Source organism: Haliotis rufescens, unplaced genomic scaffold (genome assembly GCF_023055435.1).
Source record: "Haliotis rufescens isolate VD_foot unplaced genomic scaffold, xgHalRufe1.0.p SCAF_49, whole genome shotgun sequence".
In the NCBI taxonomy this organism is placed as follows: domain Eukaryota; kingdom Metazoa; phylum Mollusca; class Gastropoda; order Lepetellida; family Haliotidae; genus Haliotis; species Haliotis rufescens.
In genome coordinates, this window is record NW_025964212.1 from 2,927,901 (window position 1) to 2,948,047 (window position 20,147).

Consider the following 20,147-nt stretch of genomic DNA (forward strand, 5'->3'; position numbering starts at 1 on the left):
CTACAGACAACCACAGAAGACAACAGATGCTATCATACACTCGTTCATGACTAATCACACTGTATACACTAGCTGACCATCCTGCCACTGAATCTAGAGCTCACCATCAACCTCTGATGTCTGATGTACAAGCTCTGCCACCAGGAGGCGCTCTATGCTGCCGTCATCCACACCTTTCCCCAGCCATCGCCCACACTGGAATCTGCAACACAACATCCAGGTGTAAGATTTAGCAGGATATATATACCAGTCTGCAAAATGGATAAATTGTAATATTACGGAAAAAGGGTTAGAAAAGTGCTGCATATAGCCAGGTATTGGCTCAAAGTTCATACATATCATATCTGTGTAGTGTCTTCCACCCACCTGTAAGTGTGTCCTGAGATCTCATTCCTGACAAGCACGTACTCCACCAACCAGCGTGGAGTCATGCCACTGTTGTCATGGCCGATACGTAGAGTCGTCAGAACACCCAGGTTCTTGTGCTGGAACAGGTGGAATGACATGAAGACTGCAGTCATCTAAACTGATCTCGTCAATAATTTCATCACCTTTGCACAGCTTTTATATAAAATCACACAAAGTAGTCACACTTAAATACGAAGGAACTGGATACCAAAGATACAAACAGAACATATATTCATCATCAAAAACTGACATAAGGGGGACACATACTTCCACTGAGAACTCTAGACATCCTTTCGGTATGTCCATGACTCCAGTCTCCCCGAGTTGCCCCGCGATGCTGATCCAGGGTACAGCACTCGTTGTTCCACATGCAAACTTGGTGCTGGGGTAGATCAGGACTCGGTATGGCACAACTAGGAGGAAAATCATCATTCATCAGGCATCTCCTACACCTGTCTACGATCAAGCTGAGATGAGGTGAGGTGAAATAGGGTTTAACGTCGTGTCCAAGATTATTGCACTTATATAGCGATGTGCAAGCTGAGATGAGTGATGTGTCTACTGGTGTGTCTGTTACAAATGACCGTGTCTACTGACATATCAGTGAGAATGTTATTAAATATCAGGGGTAGAAACTAACAGTTTTAGTCCACTAGTCCTTATGATGATAACATATAGCAAAACCTTTAAAAATGGCTAATTTCTACTAGTCCTTAGGATACCTTTACTATTGGGCAGTTTGGCAAGGAGTAGTGCCAATTTCTAACCCTGTCAATGGATCTGATTTGAGAATGAGATTAAATGTACTGGCTGTCTGTGAGATCTCTATTGTACAATTTTACTATGAGCCTATCAAGACACCATTCGCACAAGGCTCCCATGAACAGGTTAGTGGACACATTCTCACATAATCACAGAGATGGCAGTAGACACACATGTTCTTGTTTCTTCAGGTCATTAGCAGCTCTTAAATTCTCAGATCTAACAAGTACACAGTACTGGGGATCTATTCTGACCAATGAGTGAGTGAGTGAGTATGGTTTTACGCTGCTTTTAGCAATATTCAATATATATCTGAGAATGCAAACTGTCTACTGACCTGTCTGTGAGAATGTATTGGTGAAGCAGAAGAAGTCGACAGCATTGAGAGACAGGAGGTGGTACAGGAACTGCTCTCTCTCATCCTCACACCGCAGGAAGGCGTAGCGCTTGTAAAGGCTCCTGTAACACAAACAATGAACTTTAATATCAGAGCACTATTTCACAGTATCTCACAGTACTGGAGCAATATCTCACAGTACTGACACAATGTCTCACAGTACTGATGAAATGTCTCACAATACTGTACCAGTTTCACAATACTGGAACAATATCTCTCAGTACTGACACAGTGTCTCACAATACTGGAGCAATATCTAGCAATACTGGAGCATTATCTCACAGTGCTGGAGCAATATCTCACAATACTGGAGCATTATCTCTCAGTGCTGGAGCAATATCTCACAATACTGGAGCAATATCTCACCATACTGACACAATGTCTCACAGTACTGGAACAATATCTCACAATACTGTACCAGTTTCACAATAATGGAACAATATCTCACAGTACTGACACAATGTTTCACAGCACTAACACAATGTCTCACAATACTGTACCAGTTTCACAATACTGGCACAATGTTTTACCATGCTGGAATAGTTCCATAATACTGGCACTGTCTCACAATAGTGGTAAATTGTCTCACAATACTGACTTACAATACTGCCACAATGTCTAACAATGTCTCTCAATAGCTGCACAATGCTTAACCACACTGGAAAAGTTTTACAAGCCTGGCACTGTCTCACAATACTGGAACAGTTTCATATTAATGGAACAATGTATCTCACTACTGGTACAATGCTTCTCCACACAAGAAGAATGTCTTACAATACTGGAACAATATCTCGTTCTTGTTTGTTTGTTTGTTTGTTGTTTAACGCCGCACTCAGCAATATTCCAGCTATATGACGGAGGTCTGTAAATAATCGAGTCTGGACCAGACAATCCAGTGATTGACATCATGAGCATCGATCCACGCAATTGGGATCGATGACATGTATTAACCAAGTCAGCGAGCCTGACCACCTGATCCCATTAGTCGCCTGTTACGACAAGCATAGTCGCCTTTCAGAGCAAGTATGGGTTGCTGAAGACCTATTCTACCCTGGAATCTTCACGGGTCTCGATTTACTTGAACAGTTACAGGAACCTATCCCAACCTGGACACCCCATGCACCCAGATGGCAGCTATCAGATCATTGTTTGACCAACCTGAGTAGGTCTGTGTCCTGCAGGAGCTCCTTGAGGTGCGTCGACAACATCTTCTTCTCTAGGGCAAGTCTGACAAAGGCTCGAGCACATCCCACGTGTGTCTTGATCTCCGTCATCTGCTGCACTCTCCTGCCACGCACAACACACAAACTTAGCTTCACATGTACCGACTGGGCCATCGTAGAGACAGGTACACAAATACATAGACTATCATGACATGTTTACTTGTCAAACTGACATTTACAAGACTAGATACATACCTTTCACACTGACCTTGTGCCAGTTACCAGATTTATGTATTGTACTGACCTCATATCATGTGCCAGTGACTTTGCCAGAGGTCGGAGGACAGGCAGCTCAATCCGTCCCTGGCTGCTGCGACGTCGATGTGTCTTGACAGGGTGTGTCTTCTCTCCATCCAAGGCCATAGCGGACAGGTCTACAGACACAGGGTCATGTTAGGAAGGGTACAACTAGAGGGTTGTGCAGGGTAGGGTGTTGTAGGTTCACACAACATTCGGTCAGCACATATGCTTTATACAAAGCCTAAATTTGAATTTTGGTTAAAATAATCGATTATCATTATTCATATCAAACCACTTACTGAATTACATCATATGGTAATATTCACTTTTAAAAAGTGTTGTCACAATTTCTTGTATGTGTCATCATTTTGGATCAGTCTTATGTTAATTACTTTGTTAAAAGATTTGCTAAAAATATGTCAGCTTCATATGAAGATATTAAGATCCATACACTCTTAGGAATAACAGCTTCTGATGGTGAGTCTTCAAAATACACGATTCATGACTGACATACATCATGCTGAAGAAAACAAACTGAAGCTAACAATGAATCAAGGTCTAGAGTGACAAGCTAACAGAATGGTGGTTTGCGTTTGTCATCATATGCTGTCTGCAATAATCTCAACATGCAAACAAACTGAACTAAAGTCAATGTTGAACTAAATACATCAGGTGATCTGAGCTACTTGGCTAAGCTGCGACAAACTGTGACTGGCACAGTAAAACGTGATACAACTCAGGTACGGGTCTCGTTCCACAAAGTGGTCTTAGCGTCGAGACCGCAACTCCTAGGCCCTTTTCCGCAAAGCAATCTTAGTTTATAACTCCCACACATTAATTAAACAAGTTACAGTGCAAATATTGCTTTGAGGACCGAGACCCTGAGACTTTGGCCCAGTATATGTTTAGCCCTAAGACCGCTTTGTGGAACAGGGCCATGGTTGCTAGCTAGCTAAAGGTGTCACAGTGGAACAGAACAGCTGACTCTGCAGATCTGAACAGACTGCTGCTGGTGGTAGGTGAAGGCTACACTGTGATGGACAAACACACACAGGCTTACGTTGATATCTCTTTTGTAGAATGCACCATGCGATGGCTGAGCAGCGTGAAATAACAAACCATCATTCATATGAGAGTGTCAACACAGGATGTCCAGCTCCCTACAATACCCTGTATCCTGGCTCTCCTGGCCAGCACGGAGGGGGTTGGTTAGCGGTACCGTAGTCAGGTATCATAATGGTGGTAACAAGAAATCGACCCTTCCTATGAGGTCACCAGGGCATATGCCCCTCTCGATTCAACCACATCCAGATACATGGAAATTCATTCTACAACTATATTCAACAAGTTCAATCCAAAATATTTTCCTTTTTAATGAAATTGCTGATTTCTTAAAAGTCTTAGCCAGAATACAAAAACTTTCATCCATTTGACAAGAACATACCCACCTTCAAAATATTACATATCCAGTAATCTGGTTCAACAACTGTTAACACTGTCTTACCATTGCACCGAACAACATGAACAGATGTTTAACCCCTATCAACTGTACCTCTTAGGGCCATAACTTACAGTTGGTCTGACTACTACTCAATAAATGCTTAAGTGAGTGTTATATGACCCTGTCAGCTGTAAAGTTTAGACTTTGATTACATTATATATTTTCTGAAAAATGTGAATATGAACATGATGAAAAATCAGCTATGATCATAATCTTCCAACATAACATTAAAGCAATAAGACAGGTTACAGCATGCTTCAGCATGTTGGACATGAGTTGAGCACAATCCTGAGACTCCATTGGACACACAGACACAGACTTCCACCAGCATGGAGGACAACCTTGGTAAGACAGGCCAGGTATGTTACACACTTCCACCAGGGGAGTCATGTTAGTGGAGGGGAACCATGCCTATCTGCTGTCACCAAATCATTAGAGTTTCACTGTCAACCTTGTTAGATGTTCATGATACAGGGGACCTCATGACCATATCATTACTCCTCTCAAAATCTGATAAACAGAGTATGGGTGTCCATGGACTGTAACTTCATGATTGTACAGTCCACAGTGATCAAGCTGTAACCTCACAGTAAGAAGTCATAATCCACTGAAGTTGCACATAACTATTAGTGAGAGAGAGAGTTGGGTTCAACGCCGCTTTGAACAGGTGAGGTGAAATGTGGTTTAACGTCGCATCCAAGATTATTGCACTTATATAGCGACGTGCATGTACGTGTGTGTGTTTGTGTGGCTGCTTGTACTAGTCCGGATTGATGCCGATTTATAGTGCTAGCACACTGAGATACCATGCCGCAGTTTAACATGTATACCCAACTCAGATACAGTATACTGACTCCGAGCCGACCAGTCCTTGTTTTAGCCCCTTAATGCCGAGCGCCAGACAGGGTAACAACAAGTACCATCTTTTAACATCTTTTGGTATGACGCGGCTGGGGATCGAACCCCGGACCTTCCGCTCTCCGGGCGGACGTTCTACCATTAGACCACGGAGGCGGTCCGCTTTGAACAGTATTTCAGTTATACCACAGTGTGTCAGTGTGATTTGGGAGGAAAGTCCGAAGTGATGTAGGCATAATGATTACATCAGTCAAACCCACACGCTTGAGTAAGGTGCTGACATACCTAGTAATATTATCAGGGTGAATCTCATATCCACTATAAGGGCACTAATGGGCACTCGGCCCTATACATGCCTATCAAACATGTCAAAAAGTGATGAATATTGATAGTTCCTTGGTCTGATACACAAAACTATTCCACACGCAGATAAATCTGACCTCCAACATACATCTGACAGTGGTCAATGACATAGATGTTATTTGTTAGACAGGTGTTATTGTACAAAACAAACATTTTGTTAAGGGCAAATTGACATACATGTTTAGAGACAATGTTCATCAAACTTAGTAATGGAATACATATAAAAGTTAGTATCTATCATCAAAATTTCAATTCTCTTCCAGGCTAAGAATTATCAAACTAACAGTACAAACTATCCTCGCCTGCCTGTGAGCCCTAAATCTAGAGATGCCCTAGAACTCTTTCTACAACTATTTCTCTAAACACTATTCAGTGATATAACACTGTCCGAACTAAGCTAGGGTTGAATGATCATAAACTCAAATCCTGGTGACAATGTACCCTTCTGGGACTGGTGAACAGTTCAAACACTTCTGTACAGGAGAGATGACAGATACTGACTAGCAAGCTTTCTCACCGATCTGGCGGAGTGAGGCACACACACACAATGATAGAGATTAGAGTCAGCTACATCACGGAACACTTGATGCTGGATACATAACAGCAGACAGATATATACTGAACAAAAAATAGTAAGGGATCACAAATATTGTTGGGGATATTTTTATGAAATTGTGTGCGGAGCCTTCCAAACAAAAACATATCCCCAAAATATTCTTAACTTTCTTTTGTACAGTATATATATTGAGAAAGGAGATGTGTTATTTTTGCGTACATTTCATCTGCTGTGAGATATGGGTCTTAATATACCAAATAACTATTTATGAATGAATGTAACATGGGATGTGGTCTATTTTGAATCCTTAACAATTTACACCAAATTAGATGTTCCCATTTTAGATGTTGCCTAATTGTACAATCCACAAAACACTCAGCTCCTGACAGTGCTCCAGATAATTTTTGAGTCACATGTAATTAACTCCCACGTAATGATTATCATTGGGTACTTGTATTTTCCTGTAGTATTCAATTTATTTTAAACCAATAGGAGTCCAGTCTATTGGGTATTTTTAACAAATGAGAAAAGGTTTTTAAAAATAATTCTGCATAAATAGTAACTGTTTCAGGTGACTTCTGCATTGCATCAGTTAATGGTAGCCATTATGTGCTGCATAAGCTTACAACAGTGATACATCTGTAAGTTGCAATAATGGTGAGTGAGTGAGTGAGTTGTGTTTAACGCCGCTTTTAACAGTATTCCAGTTATATCACGGCGTGTCAGCTTAATGTGGGAGGAAAGCCCGAAGTGATGCAGGTCTCAGACGTTTACGAGCACGGGTATGGTGCTGACAAACCTAGAAACATAATCAGGGCGAACCAGGATTCGAACCCACAATCATAGGTTTCTGGCATGCCCAAGGGACGCAACTCTGCACAGCGAATCGCGGTGCCTTAGACGACTGGGCCACCCGTGCCCCTCTGCAATAATGGAGACATAGCAGTCATTTAGAATACATATATGTGACTCTTGTCTTCGCTCAGTTCAGGAAATGCATGTGCACAAGCAGTAAAAGTAATTACAGTGTTGTTTACATGTTGTTATATTATAATTAATATGTGTTTTTTTAAATTCATACATATCTGTACTCAAGCAACTTGAAATTAACAGGGTTACGGTGATTTTTATGTGAATATTTTTATGCAGATACACAGATTATCTGGAGCAATGTCAAGATAATAATACGAAAATATCTCAATTCAACATAAGGTATTACTCTACTTTGACTGACCTAGGTGACAAAACAGCCTTATACGGCTGTCGTAAGTCTACGTTAAGGTATGAGAGTTACGATTAGCTTGGTACTTAGACTGCTTTGTATCACCCTGGGGTCCATGGTTTAACTATACTGAACTTACACTATATCCTGTTTGCAATCCTCCCAGTAGAGAAAACTACCTTATTCGACGTAATAAGCACCCCGCTCTAATAAGCGCCCACGGCGATATTTGCTAATATATTGGCTAGTGAACAATCCCAATTAGCACCCCTACCGATTGATCAATGTACACAAGACCTATTTATCGTTTATTCGTGTATGATACCCACTCGTGTGTAATATGCACCCTCAATTATGGTCAATTAAATTCAGGAAAAATATATCTGTCGTATATAAACATTTCAGGCTGTCAGCATAAACCACGAAATTTATCTTTCAACTCTGTTTTTTACACCAAAATAATATTCTAATAAGAGCACCCTATTTCTAATTTTGAGAGCGCCCTGGGAGCTTATTACGTCAAATACGGTATATGATCATAAGGGGACCATTTCTTTATGCTTCCCACCCATAATGGATTCCGAACTGGTTCACTAGTTATTCTGCGTGTCACAGTCATGATGGTGATGATGAAATCATAATGATGTTAGTACAGTGAAGGCAAGGACAAGACTGACCAATAAACTGACCAGCACTCAGGAGACTGTTATATCTGGAACATCACACAGACATAGACAGACAGACAGACAGGGACCAGGATGGAAGGACAGGTATAGAGAATCATACAGCTGAAAATACAGCCTCATATAGCATCGGTGATCAACAGGCACATTAGAAAGTACTGGAACGTGGTACCAAGATGTTTAGTTATTGCACCTTTAACCAAATCCCGAAGACTTGCATCTTCCATATTTAGTATTCATACCAGCCTTTTCTTAGAAACCTGTCCATGCTACCAACCTAGCCCCTGCCTCCACCCCTCTGTGTGTGTGTGGTCCAGCCCACAGTGCTGCACTGCAGTGGTATATAGGAGTCACCCCATGCACTAGCCAAGGGGTGGAGGGTAATTACACCAGTAGATACTCACTGCTCCAGGATATGGACCGGCCCAAAATTTTGATGGACCCATCCAAGAAAGAGCTAATGTCTATCAGGCTATGTCTTTTCAAGGGACCTTTTGGGGAGAGAGATATTAGTGAGGTTTAAGCAAGGAGTTGCCAATCTGTAGTTGAGAAGTCACTGTGACAATCAGGATTCATATACAGTAGTACTTACTGACCACAACAGATTATACACAGGTGATATGGAGCGACCGGTGCAACATCTGATACAAGTCATAACACATGGCATAAACAGGCATTATATCACAGGGTTGCTAATACTAAATTATTTACCATTCACAAACACTGACTATCCTCAGGTATATACCGAGTATACACAATATGACTTGTAGGCAACTGGACAATATTACCATCCATTTCATTCAGAAAGCCTATTTCCTTCAATGCATTTACCAAGACCACTACACAGATATTGTATATATTGCAACATTACGCAAACGCTGACAAAATGGTTAAGTCCACTATACTGTTACTGGCATATCAGACACAAGATAAGTCACTTAGCAAGATTTCCATGTATCAGTTCTCAAAGGACCACTGTCCATATGTTTCAGTTAGTTTCCAACCTATTCTTCTGTTTCAATGTACTCAAACAAGGTGTTGATTTGTTCATATTTTGGCACCTACCATCTTTTAACATTCCAACAGGACAAACTTTTGTATTTATACCCAAAGCATGTGGCCTTCAGCACTACCTGTGTACTACATGGTGGCAATGCTGGGCCAGGTAGGGACTCTTGAGTCAGTTTTGTGACAGGTGAAAGTGCAGAATGTCCCTGAACCTCTGTGGTTATGGGCACATCGTGTGTACTGACCTGGTGTCAATAGCTTGGGGTCGATGGCTCGGTTTGTGTCGTTGCTCTCCTCAATCTCCTGGAAACTCAGAAGGTGGGACCACAGCGCAGATTTCCCCTGCAACACAACACAGTTCATATTGCTCAACTCTCAGTGTAAGTCAATCACAGACTGGCTACCAAAGATACTATAGTATCCCAGGAGATCATACAGACAGGGTATCAAAGATTCTCAAATGATAGGAGTAAATCACTTGCCTTCACAGACGAAGACAGTAGATCTTCTCTACGAGATCATACAAATGCTCACATTATTGGACTAAGTCACTCACCTTCTTCGCCTGCAGACAATTTCTCCACATCCTTCCCAGGAGATCACACAGACAGGGTATCAAAGATTCTCCAATAATAGGAGTAAATCACTCGCCTTCACAGACGAAGAAAGTAGATCTTCTCTACGAGATCATACAAATGCTCACATTTTTGGACTAAGTCACTCACCTTCTTTGTCTGCAGACCATGACTCCATATCCTCTCCAGGAGATCACACAGACTGGCTATCAAAGTGTTCTCCTCCACCCCTGTGATGCTCAACTCTCCATGCCCCAACTCCACTGCCTCCTGACCCATCTTTTCAACCAGCATCTTCTTTGTCTGGCAATACAGAGATACAGTGATGTACAGACAAGTCAATCAATATGATTCTAAAGTATGCTAGGAGAGCTCTGATTATTTGCTATATTTTCAATTTTTATAATCAGTTCTTTGAAAGTAGGAAAGTTATAACTTAACTCTACATTTACTGTCACAGCTATAATAGATGGGCATTCTGATTGGAAATTTACAAGATTAATTGATTGCAAAATGTATCCTGGAAGTTGAGATGTTTTACAAAATGTTAGTTCCAATAACTTGATTTTCCCAGTTGTCTGGTGTTGAGTCCAAAACAATTCCTTGGCCTTCATATAAAATTTGACCATGGAAGATAATGATTATAGTGGACTGTCAAATAACAAACCTTGAATTAAATAAAGTAAAATACAATAGAACGCAGGTAGAACGAACATGGATTGAGTGAACCAACGGATACAAGAAACTGTTACAAAATTACCGATTTATCTCCCATGTATCATCACAAGTAATGTACGTATATAACAAAATATCTACAGCTAATTAATGTATCCAGAGAACTGATATTTGATCCCTGACAACCCTAAATACCACTAACTTAATGACGTGTAGAGCGACCTAAGAAATCTGACGGTGTCAATTAGTGTCACTGACATTGGCTACACTCAATGAAAGGCAAATCAACACAATCAACAGTAATGATTCAATCTTATTAAACTTCCTTTATGTTAATCTTACCTCTAAATGACCTAATCTTGTCTGTAAAATAACATTAAACATAAAACATAAAAGTCAATACTGCAATTATTGTGTCCTGTTTTATCAAAGACGGTAGACATTTCCGAGGGAATATCGTTTGTAATATCCATGTTTTAATGTAAACAAATTCATCAGTATTTGAAGCCTAGGTATCAGAATCCAATCATATTTTTCCAACAAAACATGTGAATGATCTGCATGAGGTAGGCAGGAGGCACCAGTGTCAGACAGATGTACTCATTGTCTCACCTTTGTCTTACATTCCTTGAGCAGCGTCTCCACGAACTTCCAGTTGGTCTGCACCATTCCCTGGGCCGACATGTCAGACAGCTTGGGCTGACGCAGGGCCTTCAGACGAGCTTCCTGGATGTAGCGCTACATGTGAGGTAATTCATGGTTAGGGGGGACAATAACGGCACACACTTTCACCACATAAGTGTCAAGTTATTAAACTACAAATGATTTTAACTTATTTGAATCTATTCTATACACACAATAGCATGTGGTTTCAGATGTAGAGTTTAAACAAATCAAAAGAGTCATTAAGAAATGATAAAAAAGAAGAAAATAACAACTTAATTAGAGATGAAATGAAAGTTAAAACTGAAGTACGTTATCTGCCAATACAGAAGAATAGACATAAATTGTGCAAACTAAATCATGACTTGAATGTAACAAGGAAAAACAGGCATAGATATATCAGTTGATACTTCAAGATACTAGACAGATATTGATGAAGAAAGGCACACGTGAATGCAACTGAGACAGATACTGCTCTAGAAAGGTTTCAAGCTGGTAGAGAAAGATGATAATTATCAATACGGTTCTAGCAAAGGATGTAGGAACATGATGACTATGAAATTAAACATTACTAAATTCACGCTGGTAATATAGTTCTCTTAGTATTGACTCTCTTGGATTTTATGATTCCATATCAAATGATTCTCTTAAACTACTTTGTAAAATGAATCAAACAGAACACTCTCTCAATATGAAATTAGTTAGTTAGAAGCATTAATATTGCAGTATGTAGTACCTTCCACCATGTCATGTTTAAATATATACACATTGACTGAAGTAGTAGCTGTCACCATACACTCAAACACTACAGATTGGCATTCTCTACCCATCGTTGCCTTGGGTACCATTTAGTGGTCTGTATACAAGACAAATGTTGATTATCTCCCTTCATCAAAAAGGCATGTTGATTATCTCCCTTATCTCAGTTTATAGTTTATACAGACATGATGGTGATAGAGTAGAAACGTAGAATGGCTATTTGTGAAGAAATGAAATATTGAGAGATAGCAGTCACCATACAAATGATAAAAGATAGGTACCACACACCCTACTTTACTGAGAAAACAGAGCGCAAAACTAAATAATCTATGTTTGATCCATAATTGATCCCTGGTACAATCTACAATCTAAAACTTTCTCATCTGCTCACTGTTACAATGCCATCTAGCAAGACAGCAAAACATTCACAACTTATTTGATAACTCTCTCAATCTGATCTCATGAACACAAAAGTTAACACCCTAACCTAAACCCACAACTGCATCTGAAAACTAACACTGTCACACATCACATCTGATAATTCTCACAACCACACCTTGGAACCTCTTTGTTTGTTGTTTAACACCACACTCATCAATATTCCTGCTGTACTTGGAGCCCATAAGAAATCTAAGCAACCCATTTGACTTCTCTCTCATGTTAAACACTGGGATTTATCCAGGATTTTATCAAAAATGCCCTTCGCAGGCATATTTCGAGAATTTTTTTTATTTTTTTCAAAATTGGGATTTATTTTCCAATATTTATTTTCCAAAGTCAAATAAATTGCAGTAATTAAATGAAATAATTTAAAATTATTCATCAAAGCCTCTTTTTCTTAATGTCCTGTGATCAGTGATATACAGTCACCTCAACAACTTATCTCATAACTTACTCATTATAAATGATATAACATGAACCTTCTCAGTCTCTAGAACCATATCATCTAAGGCTTGCATGAGCAAGTCACACAAAGCCATGCTGGGGCCAGGCATACCTCTGACCAATATTTGTTAAACACAACCTATAACAGTAGACAGGTAGCTAGACTCAAGGTTACACTGCTGTGTATATGTGTGAGTTAGTGAGACAGCCTAACTCTGCTGCACTGGAACAGATGTACACGTGAGTTAGTATTGTTAGCAGTGTCAGTGGTGAGACAGAACAGAAAGGTGCACTCAAAGTGGCAACTTGGCATATGTCATCTGTAGCAATATCATTCAGGGGAACCCAGTTACACCTTACATAGAATCCCTTTGACATCAATAAATCACCAGCAATCTTACAGCCTGACCAAGCTTTTCAGCAAGAAGTTGACTTTGAAAATTCACTGCATTTTCCACTGAGAGGATTGAAAATGTTTCCCAACTTGTTTCTGAAAATGATGTGTTGACATCATACTATGATTACCCCAAACTGACTTTATTGACTACTAATTAATTTAATTGTACATTTATTCACTCATGGTGTATTAACTGTTGTTCATTAGTTTTTTGCTCTACAAATTTCAGTCCCCTGAATGAAATGACTATCTTGGCATAAGCTGAAGCGAGTCTACTGTCTGACCACACGGACAGAGAGACAGACAGACAGACAGTCAGACAAGTGGACAGACAGACAGCCTGGATGTACTCACTAGCCACTGTTTGGCATGTTTTTCAGCCAAGGCAAACTTTAGAAACAAAAGTCAAAGTTGCTAGTTTCAGTCAAATGTAAGATGCTAAATTACAAGCACAAGTTTGTACTATCTGAGTTTAAGGTGTTAACATGTGATTTTCCATATTTCCTTGATATTTAAAGACGGATTGTATATTTCTTTCAGATACTCTTTACCCCAAGTGTTTACTGGCTACGATAAGAATGGGGAGAATTTTGTGGAAAAGAACGTTAAATCAAAGCCCAGCTTAATCGAGACCTGGCATTTATTCAAGACCTGGCATATATTCAAGGCCTGGCGTTTGTTCGAGTTCTGGTGTTTAATAGAGGATCTACGATACCAGCATTCTCGATTATCCAGTGTAATACACATCCATCATATCATAATAAAACCCTTAGACCCATCTGCTACCATAGATTGTTTTAACCCCTGATTCAAAAGGCACAACACTCAACTCCCTTCCCGAATCAAAGCTATTGTACCAAATGGATCCAGAGTATTTGTCATAGTAAAATGAAGATGTGATACACTGGTTAATTGATAATGGATTTACAAGTTACTTTATAAATTATATGTAATCACAAAATACAAATGTATTAAGATAGTTATTCCTCAAACCAAACATTGCCACTAAATGTTCCCCACCAAAGCAACTAACAGATCCTGGATAAGTTCGACAAACTTGAGTCTACTCAGATGTTACAAACTTCATGTATGTATATAATACAACATAAACACATCGAACAAAAGAAACTCAACAAACAAGGCATCAACTAATTACTTGGTCGTTCTAGAGGAAAGAAAAAAAGAAAAACAAAATTAAGACATTGCAAATCTGCAGGTGTAACGAACATCAATCATTCCTAATTCCATGTCAAATAACATCTGATATTACTGTTTGTCATTAGCTCGTCTACAAGACGTCATTAGGATAACTGATGTCCTCTACATTGTCATGTCTAAGCATGCATGTTGGAGTGAGATCCCACTGGGTGGGCAATCAAGTGGTAGCACGGCATGCACATCAAGATGCTCACAATATCCTGCAGCAAATACAAGTCACAACAGTCAACTTGGAGTATAACAATGTCAACATGAGCTTTAGAATTAATTCACTATATCCAAACTATACATTGTAAGAACACATTCAACACCACTGGGGACATAGACCACAATAATTTGATCTATCCTCATGATCTGACTTTACCATAACCAAGGTTGACTGTTTTTGACTCCCACACGCAAGACAATTCACAAATACTCAATAAACTATATTGCTAAAATTTTAACACATTATTTTTACAAAATAGCAAGTCATTTCCATGGTTCACATTTTGATCGAGCTCAATGTAACTATCCTATGAAAGAGCCTGAGTATGTTATGTCAGTCTCTTCTGAAGCAGACTAAAGAGGGACATCTCCTCTCACCTCTCTCTGGTCGGAATTGAGTTGCAGGTGTTCTGCATGTTGCAGAATCCGATCCTTCCTCCGCCACTTGGCATTATCTCGCACCTTGGATCTATAGCAGAAAGTAAATAGTTAGCCCAAAATTGTTCAAAATTGTTTTTTCTTATGTTCTTATTTTCATAAATTCTGAGGAATTGGGAAATGTAAAAGTCAAATTGGGAATTTTTATCATTTAGTGTAGATCAAGGGCCTCCGAGCCGGTCTAGATAAATCCCTGATATGATCCCATTGCACACCTGACAGCTTTACTGCTTTAATGACATGAATGAAACAGCTGCTTACTTATTGCTGACAGGCTCTGTGTTGAGAACGTCCTTGTTGAGTGTAGGGAAGAAGCCAGTGGTGATCTTCACGGGTTCAAACGGGCTACATGGCATTGCAGGCTTTGATGCGACATGATCAATGTACGTAGCTCGCTTCTCAATGCTTGCCTCTGCAATATCAAAGATGGTGATTTAGTGGGTGTACAAGAACAGTCTAGCTCATGAATTAGCTAAATCATTCCAATTATCATTCATGTCCATAACTTAAAGACAGAATGGACTATCGATGATTTGTTTGTGTCACCTAAGACCTGGGTTCAATTCCCACTTACACTTGACATGGTATGGAAAGTCAATTCTAAAATTGTACATGTTGCCCATCAACTTATCCATTTCTTTGTTCATGGGGATGGATTATTTAAAAAAAAAATCCTACCAAAGAACATGATGACTTGAGGAAGAAAATTCCACTTTATCACGTTCAGTTAAACTGTCCTGGGAATGTCTACACATGAAATTGTATTGTTTGGAAAAATATAATCTGTTCCTCCTGTGTGGAAAATTGAGGAAAATAATTTGTATTTAAAGCACGACTGAAAAATAATCTTAAACAGAAATCTAAGGCCCCAAAGACAAAATGGTCTGTCCCTTAGAACCCAAACAGTTCCTGTCCCAATTGAACAACACTGTATGACTGAACACACAGCCTGGCCCTCACCTGTATCCTTAGCTGTGGAACATTCACTGTAGAAGTCTGTCCTCGTCTCCACCCCAGACTCCCTCAGCGCCTTAATCCTGTCGTCAAACAGTGTGAGAGAAGCATCGCAGCTCTCCCACTGAGACACGATCTTGTTGTCAATGAAGGTGGTGAACATCTGAGTTTCTATGAAGGGAGAGAGGAACGGGAGATGGGCTTCTGGCTGATCACTGAGGAAGGCTGCCTTGTCAAAGTTGTGCATGGTTTCTCTGCTGTTCAGCCAAGAGTCCATGTCCTGTGATGGCTGGATCACAAATGCCTCATACGACATGAACATGTGAACAAATCTGTTACAGAAGATCTCCCTGATGCAGTTGTTAAACTTTAGTTCATCAACCTCATTCGCAGGCATTATACTAGGATCAGGATCTTCCCTTGCTTTCTCCTTCGTAGCCATCTTGCCCTCCTCAGCAAAATCCTCAATGGACTCCCATACTCCAGTCTTCTTTGCCAGGTCGGAAATCTTCAACCATGCTTCACTCTGCTGCAGAATCTCCATCTTCTTGGGTGAGTTGGGCCAGCTCCCAGTTCCTGACTCTGCTGTCTGGGAGAGGACCTTGTTGTTGTCTCTGCGTGGGGTGCCAGGGTAGCTCTTGGTGCTGGTGGTAGTAGTCTCCCTTCCCAGTTTGTCCTGGTATTCCTGGATCACTGGGGTCAGTTCCTCTATCAGCTCTGTCCGATGGGGGAACACAGGCAGGTCTTCAGCCACCTCCACCACACACAGGTCAATGTCGACAAAACACATGTTGGCCTAAAACACAACGTCAGCCACTGAACACAGGGTCAGAACTTAACACTAGCCCGCTAGCCAAGGACTAGTTAAAATTCCATCAGGGCTTGTACAAATTTCCATTGATTAATATTACAAGGACATTTTATCTTTACCAGGGCTAGGAAAGCTTTTGAGTTCAGTTCCCTGTGACTTGATGCTGTAATATCTTACACAATCGGCAAGAACCGTTATTTTTCATAGAACCATTAATCTCATGATTTGAAGGGGCTATTTTAGATACCGTATTCGACGTAATAAGCGTCCAGGGCGCTCTCAAAACTAGAAATAGGGGGCTCTTATTTGAATATTATTTTGGTGAAAAAAAGAGAGCTGAAAGATAAATTTCATTATTAATGCTGACAGCCTGAAATCTTTATGTACGACAGATATATTTTTCCTGAATTTAATTGCCCATAATTAAGGGTGCACATAACACATGACTGTGTATTATCCGCGAATAAATAAGTCTTGTGTACATTGATCAATCGGAAGGGGTGCTAATTGGGATTTTTCACTAGCCAATATCTTAGCAAATATCACCGTGGGCGCTTATTAGAGTGGGGTGCTTATTACGTCGTCTACGGTAATCACATATGATCAACATAGACAGTCACAAAGATTGGTTGGTGTAACTGGGTATTTGATACCTGGGAGTTCATTTGAAACAGCTGGCAAAATACACGATGTCATTTTCAAATGAAATACACAACATCTTGAAACAGAACCTAATGTCACATTCTTCAAATGAGAAAATCAAGTAACATTACACGTTTCTGTAAACAATAAATACCGAATACTTAATCAGAAACATAGTCAAACTGTCTATCTGTGATTTCACAAATTACGTGAACATGAATTCAAAACAGTGAGTGGGTGAGTTGGGTTTAACGCCGCTTTTAACAGTATTCCAGTTATATCGCGGCGTGTCAGATTAATGTGGGAGGAAATCTCGAAGTGATGCAGGTCTTAGACGTTTACCAGTTCGGTGAAACCCACGAGCACGGGAATGGTACTGACAAACCTAGAAACAGAATCGGGGCGAACCGGGATTCGAACCCACAATCATAGGTTTCTGACGTGCCAAAGGGACGCAACTCTGCACAGCGAAACATGGCGCTTTAGACGACAAGGCCATCCGTGCCCCCAAATTCCAAACACCACCATGAGACTGTAGACTCACCTCACTGGGCAGCTTGAGATCGGAGCGGTCCTCCTGGCCTCGGTGCAGGCCCATGATAAATGGTACAGGGGCATCCAGGAAGTGTTGGAGGGATGCGGGGAGAATAGGAACGTACACATGTTGCCAGGAGAAGGGGCAGATGAGAGCGTTGATGCTCTCCGCAACAAGCATCAACTTGTGGTAATCTGGAATAAAGGTAACAGAATAATCTTAAGTCTTCTTCTGCTGATTTGGTATTTACAGAAGCAAAAATCAAGGCTGCTTCTGCTTGAGATAATTTGATTTCAACCACTGTTCTGAAAAGGATTTTCAGTTTCCAATTCTTTATCTTCAGATAATCATATTTAATATAATGGCAAATGATAACGATAAATATACATGGGCAATGATTAAATGACTAACAATTGTTACAATTCAGTTTCCTTAATCAATAAAGGCACCTCCAGCCAATAATGACCCGACCTCTTTTATTGATTGTTGGATGCTTCTCTCTGAAGAGCATAACAAACAATCTAAATTAGAATTTGATTTATAAGATTTTCAATTGACATGGTGAACACGGTTAATGAGCATGAAAAGTGATATTTTCTCCATCAGCACCTACCTAATGTGTGTAGTGGAAAATGTGATATATCTCAGCACTATCAGAAGATATTAATGATGACAAAATAGCAGAGAAATGATAGGGGTGGGGTCATCTAGAAACATGACAAAGTTGAATATCCGGTACAGTCATGAATACTGATGACAAATAGTCTGAGATGGGATGAATGCTCCCAGTGTTGGTTACTGTAACCGATGGCCAAGACTCACCTGATGAGTACAGCAAGATTTGGTGTTCCAGCAGGATACTGGTGAACACCTGCAAAACATTCTCCATCCCCAGCTTGTGGAACAGATTCCACAGAGAGTAGTCAAACAGAGGCAGCTCAGACAGACCTGGCAGGACACACAGACAACATAATCTAAACATCACCTAGTACAAGATACAAGTATCACTGATTATAATCAAGCTCAAATATCAAACTTTTTCTTCAGTGAACATTGTGAAGTCAGAGAAACATGTAATGTTTATCATCATACTTCCATAATCATGATAACATCACATTAACATGTCTAAACTAGGGGTGGTGAGAACTGATCAATAATATTGATGTCTACCTGAAAGAGAGGTCCCCAAAATCAATTAATCAATCCTGATTTCTAGAGATTGATCTTGTTTTGACAATACAGTTTACAAGGTTTATATGAGAAAGGTTTGGTACAAGATTTGTCAACGTTATATTATCAGATTATTCTAGATGATAAAATGACAACAACTAGGGAGCTGTGGCAGATCATAAGCATGGTTAATTGACCAATCGTCAACTGTTTCTCAAGATGATTTGTCAAACAAGATGAACAGTTGCCTCTGATTATCATAATCAGCGTTAGAAATTGGCACTAGTCCTATAGCATGTATAGTCCTTGACAAAATGCCCAATAGTTAAGGTATCCTAATGACTAGTAGAAATTTGCTCTTCCTAACGGTTTTCCTATATGTTACCATTATAAGACTAGTGGGCTAAAACTGTTAGTTTCTACATCTCCCGAGGCAAGAGAGTTAACTGACTATAAAAGTCCAGTTTCCACACTTGCCGAACTAGGCTGGTATTATGGAGTTAAATTTTGGCTGAACTAACGACTTTGTGCATGGTCCAATCAAATTGGCGCACCAAAATCGAAATCCGGTTTGTAAACTGTCATGCAGATTTCGGTCGATTGCAGGATTTGCAAAGCATGTGCACCGCCAACTCGTTGTCAGCAGATATTTTCCAAATCTTTTCATGTTTTAAATCAAGGTGCTCACATGATTTGATGCATTTCTTGAAGTTAGACCCGTTTTATCACAATATAGATCTTGATTATCGATCAGATCGTTTTGACTGGGCGCCACCATTTTGTGTGAAGCAAACGCAAGTGATACGAGAGGTGGAATCTGATTGGTCCATAGGAGAGGCTTGGAAGGGACATAACTGGTAATAGCCACTTGTGGCGCTACGATGAGCCCAGTAATTCCAACCTAGTTCGGCAAGGGTGGAAACTGGACTTTTATAGTCAGTTAACTCTCTTGCCTTGGGAAGATGAGTTTCTATGGCTGATTTCTAAAGATTTCTTG

The 20,147-nt window shown here is 40.1% G+C and overlaps 1 protein-coding gene across 8 annotated transcripts in view; it reads right to left on the reverse strand.

Moving 5' to 3' along the window:
- The window catches only part of LOC124122853 (DENN domain-containing protein 5B-like), a 46,375-nt gene that overhangs the window by 9,859 nt on the left and 16,369 nt on the right, over window positions 1–20,147 (reverse strand). Inside the window, exons 4-19 of one of the 8 annotated variants that reach the window (XM_046486020.2) lie at window positions 18,803–18,928; window positions 17,990–18,174; window positions 15,999–16,788; window positions 15,300–15,450; window positions 14,979–15,069; window positions 13,530–13,565; window positions 11,084–11,197; window positions 9,947–10,099; window positions 9,467–9,563; window positions 8,618–8,704; window positions 3,035–3,164; window positions 2,726–2,854; window positions 1,508–1,629; window positions 676–821; window positions 367–485; window positions 105–202 (exon numbers count right to left, since the gene is read on the reverse strand). In XM_046486020.2, the coding sequence (XP_046341976.1) occupies window positions 105–202; window positions 367–485; window positions 676–821; window positions 1,508–1,629; window positions 2,726–2,854; window positions 3,035–3,164; window positions 8,618–8,704; window positions 9,467–9,563; window positions 9,947–10,099; window positions 11,084–11,197; window positions 13,530–13,565; window positions 14,979–15,069; window positions 15,300–15,450; window positions 15,999–16,788; window positions 17,990–18,174; window positions 18,803–18,928 (2,574 nt within the window). Of the gene's footprint in view, window positions 1–104; window positions 203–366; window positions 486–675; window positions 822–1,507; window positions 1,630–2,725; window positions 2,855–3,034; window positions 3,165–4,090; window positions 4,127–8,617; window positions 8,705–9,466; window positions 9,564–9,946; window positions 10,100–11,083; window positions 11,210–13,529; window positions 13,566–14,331; window positions 14,341–14,978; window positions 15,070–15,299; window positions 15,451–15,998; window positions 16,789–17,989; window positions 18,175–18,802; window positions 18,929–20,147 lie in introns of all 8 variants that reach the window. The other 7 variants (XM_046486024.2, XM_046486018.2, XM_046486021.2 and 4 more) reach the window with 7 other exon arrangements.